This window comes from Cololabis saira, chromosome 23 (genome assembly GCF_033807715.1).
Source record: "Cololabis saira isolate AMF1-May2022 chromosome 23, fColSai1.1, whole genome shotgun sequence".
NCBI classification, from domain to species: domain Eukaryota; kingdom Metazoa; phylum Chordata; class Actinopteri; order Beloniformes; family Belonidae; genus Cololabis; species Cololabis saira.
The window spans coordinates 28,313,303-28,321,173 of record NC_084609.1 but is presented as its reverse complement, the minus strand read 5'-3'; the positions used below and the strand labels follow the sequence as shown (position 1 = coordinate 28,321,173).

The 7,871-nt window shown below is 42.3% G+C and overlaps 1 protein-coding gene across 1 annotated transcript in view; it reads right to left on the bottom strand.

Annotated features, from left to right (window-relative positions):
• Positions 1–660: 660 nt before the first annotated feature.
• LOC133424195 (cAMP-regulated D2 protein) overlaps positions 661–7,871 on the bottom strand; it is a 37,786-nt gene continuing 30,575 nt past the window's right edge. The window contains exon 9 of the mRNA XM_061714652.1: positions 661–2,020. Coding sequence (XP_061570636.1) covers positions 1,568–2,020 — 453 coding nt within the window. The 3' untranslated portion in view covers positions 661–1,567. The remainder of the gene's footprint in view (positions 2,021–7,871) is intronic.

The following is a 7,871-nucleotide window of genomic DNA, read 5'->3' as shown; positions in this document are numbered from 1 at the left end:
ACCAACATTAACCCCAAAAATCCATGTTCTTTTGAAGTATAAACAAAATAAGAAACTGAGTGCAAAGTAATACAAAAGCACAACAACAGTGAAAATACGTTTAATATTAGACTAGACAGGAGGGATTCTGATGGGAGTATCCAACAAAAACATATAAAAATATTCTCATGTCAGTGAAAAGGTTATTATTTCTGATAAGTGCTACGATGAGCTGGAAACAGAACCCCACCCAGCACGATGACAATTTACCGTCTCATAGGATTCATTTTCACATGTCTTCACGGGCTGCAAGGTGGCTGTGCTCCCAGCGATCGTAACCCTTTCATGCATTGTGCCCACGACAGTGGACAGCTCATTTTCATTTGCTTGGATGGTTTAGTACATATTTCTGTGCAGTTGTATACTTAAATGTTGAACACATGTTTTTTTTTTTACTTTTATTATTTCTTTATTCTTTAAGATTCTGTTAAAAAAATCGGCATAATTGACTTTGGAAAATACATTTTAAGGTTGTCATCATTAATTTGTGGAAGAGCTGTATGATATCCAGACGTGGACAGCTTTACTATCTAAAGCATTACATGTTGCTAAATAAGGAACATTGAAATATTTTACTTTTCTAAAAGCGATCTTCTGATACTAAATAGTTAGGGATGATTAGTGACTCTAGGGGAGATGTTGAGCTGCAGTCGGCGTGGTGATGAGAAGAGAGTGAAACTCATGAGTGAGACTGGCAGCGCCGTTTCAGGCAAGATATTGACAATTAAGGCAGCGGGACGTCAGCAGTGTGGACATATTTCAGAATAAGGGACAAGGACAGAAGCAAGGCAGACTGAAGCTACTTGCTGCTAAGGTGTCAAGTGGAGGAAAGGAGAATACGTAATTTAATACAATCAACTTTATAAAACATCTCAAGACGCATCATAAAGCTGAGTATACAGAGTCTGCTGATGTTACTGCAAGAACACAACAGCAACATTAGCTCAGGTTCTGCAGAAAAGACAGACAATGGGAAGAGAAAACCCACGGGCCGTTAAAATACTGGAGGCTCTGACCCGTTATCTAGCGCTGGATGAGCAGCCACTGTCAGCTGGAGAAGACGAAGGATTTCACCGTCTTCTCGACGCACTGAGCCGCGTTATGATGTTTCATTGATATGTTATATGTTTGATATTTTCTTAAATGTGAAGACAGTGCCAGTGTGGAAACTTTTTATTTACACAGAAAGATAATTTTTTGTTTAAAATAGTTATTCTACTAATTTTATTTATTTTTATTGAATTTATCTGTTGCAAATAAAACCTGTCTTCCAATTCATTGCATTTTTCAATGCATTTTTAGCCTAGTTATTTTTGTGGTAGAAGTATTGTATCGGTACTCGGTCAGTACACAAATTAAAATACTCGTACTCGGTGTGAAAAAAATGGTATCGGGGCATCCCTATAAATAGTTTGTGTTTGTTGGAGATGCAGAAGAGGTCATATTTATTCACTGGGATGAATAATTTCATGATAAAAACTGTAACCTCACATTGACAGCATGCATTGATGGTCAGCCTGCCTCCTCACTAGTAGATGCTCAGCTTGTCCCAAAAGTCACATATGTGGCTCCTGGTTTCCACCCCCGCATGCGACCGCACCGTCAGGTTCATGACGAGCCAATTGCTTGTGTCAGAATACCGTGGCCAGACGGGGAGACGCTGCTCCCGGCAGAAAGTCGTCTGCTGAACCCTGGAGGAGGGGTCACCGTTGTGGGCAAAGGCCCCCCAGTAGCACAGCATCCGATTAGATAGCAGCCTCTCTGGTAGGGACAGGGAGTAGTTGGCTACTGGGGCGGAGTCAAAAAGAAAAGGCAGCTCTGCACCGTGGCAGACGTGCTGGTAGCAGAAAGCCAGGCCCGACCAGACGCGGTGGTCTGAAGCCACGTGGTCAAACACGTACGTCCACACCCGGCTGCCCGCTGCCGTACTAACACGCGCCGCCCTCCTGGACGGACACAGGAAGACGTAGTCGGTAACGATCTGGGGAGAGAAAGAAAAGGGGCTGGTCAGAGGACTGGATTGTTTTTTATTTCTTTGTGGAACAGCTGATCAATAAGTCCACTACGGTTGTCTGAACTGCAATGATCACTTGAGGGTTCCTTAAGCACGACCGCAAGTTTGAGCTTCGTGATTTCATGTAAACAATCTCAATTACAGAACAGACCCATTCAGTAAAGTTAATTAGTACCACCTGGTACTGTGTCTGGGATTCTTCATTTAGGGTGCTTTCACACCTGTCCCGTTTGGAGCAGTTGTTCCGGAACAGGGAGTGTTTCCCCCTAAAGATCGGTTCATTTGGTACATGTGAACACAGCAATCGTGCTCGGATGCAGGACAAAACAAGCGAGCCGAGATCTCCTAGGAGAGGTTAGGGTTAGGTTCTCGGCTCGCTTCCATTCCAGACCTGGAGCGGTTCGTTTGCAGTGAGAACATAATCCACACAGCAACCGACAAACAAACTAGCCACACTTGCTTACGATGCTCCATACTTGTTGTTTTTCCCGGGGTACGGAAGAGGAAACTCCTTCCACGTTCATTTCTGACCAATGAGAGAACAGTTGGTTCATGGCATTTGTTAACAGCTTGGAACCGCTACAGACGGTTGCCTTGTGAACACAAACCCCACAAACGAAAAACGAAACAACTGTATCGATTTAGCCCCTGAATCGGAACAAAACAAACGGGCCACAGGTCTGATTTGATTGTTTATACTTCATACTAACATCCATGCTGCCCTGGACAAATAAGTGCTGTTCATACAAAGTTCTTGTCTCAAAGTGTAAGTGGTATTTATGATCCTAATGATCCTCTCTCCCTCCTATAGCTCACCACCAGGAGGGTTTGTGTGGGTCGGATATGGCGTGTTATGAATAGCAGTCAAAGGTGCGGGCCTTGGCCTGCTGACATAGAATGACACAATTCCACTCGGTCAGTTGCCAGTAAGAGGCGTCAGGCTGACACGGGCTTACTTATAGCCCCCCGTTTCAGAGCCTGTAGGTCGGGATTTTCCCCAGTAGATGAGAGTGTAGCTTGGACAGTGGGTTTTGCGGGGACATCTACAGTACTGGCGCTTTTCCACTAGTACCTACTCGGCTCTACTCATCTCAACTCAGCTCGGCTCAACTCGGCCTGGTTTCTTTTCCATAACAATTCAGCACCTGGATCAGAAGTAGGAGGTTGGAGTGAAGCTGCTGTGACGTATTTGATTGTGTATCTAAACGAAGAAGACAACACAAAAGATGTAGAACCTGGAGGAGATTATAGATGTACTGCTGGGTCTGTGGCTTGTGTTCCATATCAAGTTAAAAAATGAGAGTGAGAGAAGCTTCAAGTGGTGCCGTTGGTAGCCGTGAGCAGCTATGAAGAGACAGAGCTCCTGGTAGATCTGGTTGTTCCTTATCACCCGTCTAGATCCCTTTTTAATTCTCTCCTCAGCACCAGGTTTATGAACATCTGCACCTCAGAGTTGGATCATGAAACAGACTTTTGCTGCCATTGCTGGTTGAATAAAATGAACAAGAAGCCGTCAGAGTTGCTCTTTCACTTATTTCCACCTTCTGACTCAGACGTCTGACTCCAACCCCCCGACCAATCGGTGGCTCAGCCGCTTAGAACCTCGGCAGAATAGTTACAGAAAAAATATCTACTCGGCAGACCCTTAGTGGAAAAGCACAAAACCGAGGCAAGGAGGGTCGAGTCAGGCTGAGTAGGTACTAGTGGAAAAGCGCCGTACTACAAAGTCATTGCATGTAGAATGAAGAACTTTCAGGATCTTCTCAATCCAACCAACAGCTCATCTTAAGATAGGCCACCTCAACCTGCTGGAGGAGGCGGAGTCTGTGGACTGTGGGATCGGTTTATCTATTACCAAAGAGGTTGCTGAATGGTAAAAAAGCGCCACGTGGCAGGACTCCAGGGTAGATGAGTTCCTCAAGGCTCTGGATGTTGTAGGGCTGTCTTGGTGGACATACTGTACCTCTGCATCATTGTGTGAAGACCAGGTACAGTCCTCTGGATGGACAGGCTGGACTGTTGGTTCCCCTTTTTAAGAAAGGGAGGGCAAGATGGTGCGTTCCAGTTTCAGGGGAATAACAGCCCTCAGCCTTCTTACTGAGGTCTATGCAGGGGTGCTGCAGAAGAGTCTCATTGATCATTCAAAGGTTCAGGCCAGGGAACATCAAACTAGCTCTTTACCCTCGGTATGATCATGGGAGCAGTGTAGAAGTTTGTCTTGGGGGGTACTTTGTGCTGGGTGGGCCAAGAGTACAGAGGTCTCGTCCATTGGACGGGTGAACCTATGTCTTGCAGTAACTTCATAACCAGATAAAAATTATACAATGAACTACGTCAGCATGAAGTGGCTGAACAAAAAAGATTTAAAAAGGATGACTGAGTTGACTTAAACATCAGCACCACAATTGTGAACGAAATTCACTTGAGCACTTCAGCATTTAATTATACAGTAGTAACATTCCCAATGGTGTGTAGTTCATGTGTACTAAAGGTCAGATTCTAATTCACCATACTTGAATAGTAACCATGGTAAAAATCAGCATCAGTCTTGTTATCGAATGTTCATTAGTATGTTGAAGTTAACCAATAGAATAGTGTTAATCTGTTTCAGACTCGTACGACTCACAGCAACAGAACAGCAATTATGGCTTTACATAATAAGTTTTTGTCCTTTCAATTTTTCCTCAGACAAAAGCATGTTCACTCTTTCTTGACATTACAGACCCTTTTTCCAAGAAATGGAAAATACACAAAGCCTCCCTTTCATGATTGTACTGTGCTATACAGCTATTTTCTATATTTAGCCTTCATATATATATATATATATATGTATGTATATATATATATATATATATATATACAGTGCCTTGCGAAAGTATTTGCCCCCCTTGAACTTTGTGACCTTTTGCCACATTTCAGGCTTCAAACATAAAGATATAAAACTGTAATTTTTTGTGAAGAATCAACAACAAGTGGGACACAATCATGAAGTGGAACGAAATTTATTGGATATTTCAAACTTTTTTAACAAATAAAAAACTGATAAATTGGGTTTGCAAAATTATTCACCCCCCTTAAGTTAATACTTTGTAGCGCCACCTTTTGCTGCGATTACAGCTGTAAGTCTCTTGGGGTTTGTCTCTATCAGTTTTGCACATCGAGAAACTGAACTTTTTGCCCATTCCTCCTTGCAAAACAGCTGGAGCTCAGTGAGGTTGGATGGAGAGCATTTGTGAACAGCAGTTTTCAGTTCTTTCCACAAATTCTCGATTGGATTCAGGTCTGGACTTTGACTTGGCTATTCTAACACCTGGATATGTTTTTTTTGTGAACCATTCCATTGTAGATTTTGCTTTATGTTTTGGATCATTGTCTTGTTGGAAGACAAATCTCCGTCCCAGTCTCAGGTCTTTTGCAGACTCCATCAGGTTTTCTTCCAGAATGGTCCTGTATTTGGCTCCATCCATCTTCCCATCAATTTTAACCATCTTCCCTGTCCCTGCTGAAGAAAAGCAGGCCCAAACCATGATGCTGCCACCACCATGTTTGACAGTGGGGATGGTGTGTTGAGGGTGATGAGCTGTGTTGCTTTTACGCCAAACATAACGTCTTGCATTGTTGCCAAAAAGTTTGATTTTGGTCTGATCTGACCAGAGCACCTTCTTCCACATGTTTGTGTCTCCCCGGTGGCTTGTGGCAAACTTTAAACGACACTTTGTATGGATATCTTTAAGAAATGGCTTTCTTCTTGCCACTCTTCAATAAAGGTCAGAATTGTGCAGTATACGACTGATTGTTGTGGTAAGGACAGAGTCTCCCACCTCAGCTGTAGGTGACCTCTGACCTCTGACCTCTGCAGTTCATCCAGAGGGATCATGACCTCTGACCTCTGACCTCTGCAGTTCATCCAGAGGGATCATGACCTCTGACCTCTGCAGTTCATCCAGAGTGATCATGGGCCTCTTGGCTGCATCTCTGATCAGTCTTCTCCTTGTATGAGCTGAAAGTGTAGAGGGACGGCCAGGTCTTGGTAGATTTGCAGTGGTCTGATACTCCTTCCATTTCAATATTATCACTTGCACAGTGCTCCTTGGGATGTTTAAAAGCTTGGGAAATATTTCGTATCCAAATCCAGCTTTAAACTTCTCCACAACAGTATCTGGGACCTGCCTGGTGTGTTCCTTGTTCTTCATGATGCTCTCTGCGCTTTAAACGACCTCTGAGACGATCACAGTGCAGGTGCATTTATACGGAGACATGTTTACACACAGGTGGATTCCATTTATCATCATTAGTCATTTAGGTCAACACTGGATCATTCAGAGATCCTCACTGAACTTCTGGACAGAGTTTGCTGCACTGAAAGTAAAGGGGGTGAATAATTTTGCACGGCCACTTTTTCAGTTTTTTATTTGTTAAAAAAAGTTTGAAATATCCAATACATTTCGTTCCACTTCATGATTGTGTCCCACTTGTTGTTGATTCTTCACAAAAAATTTCAGTTTTATATCTTTATGTTTGAAGCCTAAAATGTGGCAAAAGGTCACAAAGTTCAAGGGGGCCAAATACTTTCGCAAGGCACTGTATATATATACACACACACACACACACACACACACACACACACACACACACACACACACACACACACACACACACACACACACACACACACACTCACTGTTGCCCATAAAGTCAAAATCATTTTGTTTTCAAAAACCTTCCTTTTTTATTCGTTTTACCAACAATAATTCTATGTGAAAGAATATCATGTGAAAAAAATATATTAATAATATTAATAATAGTTCCAAGGGAAATTTTTTATTTCCAACAGTATGGGCATCAACGTGACTGACAGACAGACAGACAGACAGACAGACAGACAGACAGACAGACAGACAGACAGACAGACAGACAGACAGACAAAAAAACATTTACAATATATTTAGAAATTTCACGAAGAAGTGACTTTGACAGATACAGACACGTAGTTTCTACGTTGGAGTGACTGCTGGCACCTATAGTATGACTAAACCTGCCTTTTGAGAACGAATCAATCAACTTGATTTCTATAAAGAAAAGGAGCTGAGTGCAGCACAGCTTTGATTCTTCATGGTTCAAAAGAAGCAAAGGAAAGTGGTAGTAGACTGTTGTTTTCTGCCTGTTACCTGGAAACCAGCGTGTCTTTTTCAGAAGCACTAAACATGCACCCACACAGCTGCAGATCTGACACCTGTACACAAACAGGACAACTGTAGGAAGTTCATCAACACTCGTAACACCGTTCTCTCTTTTGTAATTTTCCAAGTTGTGTCTGCTTCAAACAGGCATTAGTTCAAATGTATGAATCCATGACAGGAGCAAGCTGTACCTGAGCACTGATGTACTATCAAGAGCCGTGTTATGTAATGCCTTATTTCTGCCTCAAGTGGAAGTAAAGCTCTAAAAATACTAACCTTTTCCTCTGAATAACCTCCACTTAATCTGTATTTATATGCCATGTAAATCATCCCACATGGAAAATATGTACTGGTCCTATGCCAAGACACGAGTAAAAATTGCTCACAGATGTGAATATAAACCTCAAGTGGGAGCAGCCACAGTAGTTGAACTTTATTGTAATAAATTGCAATAAAATGTAAATTAAAAACTTTCCTAATGAAGGGAAGAAGGAAGGAGATATGAAAATGAATATGCATGAAAGAAAAAAAAGTACTTCAGGATGGAGATGTTTGTCAGGGTTTGACATTTCCTGTTTTATTTTGTACAGTTCTTTGTGTTTCAGTTCTGGTTTGACCTTCCTGTTTCCCATCGGTCC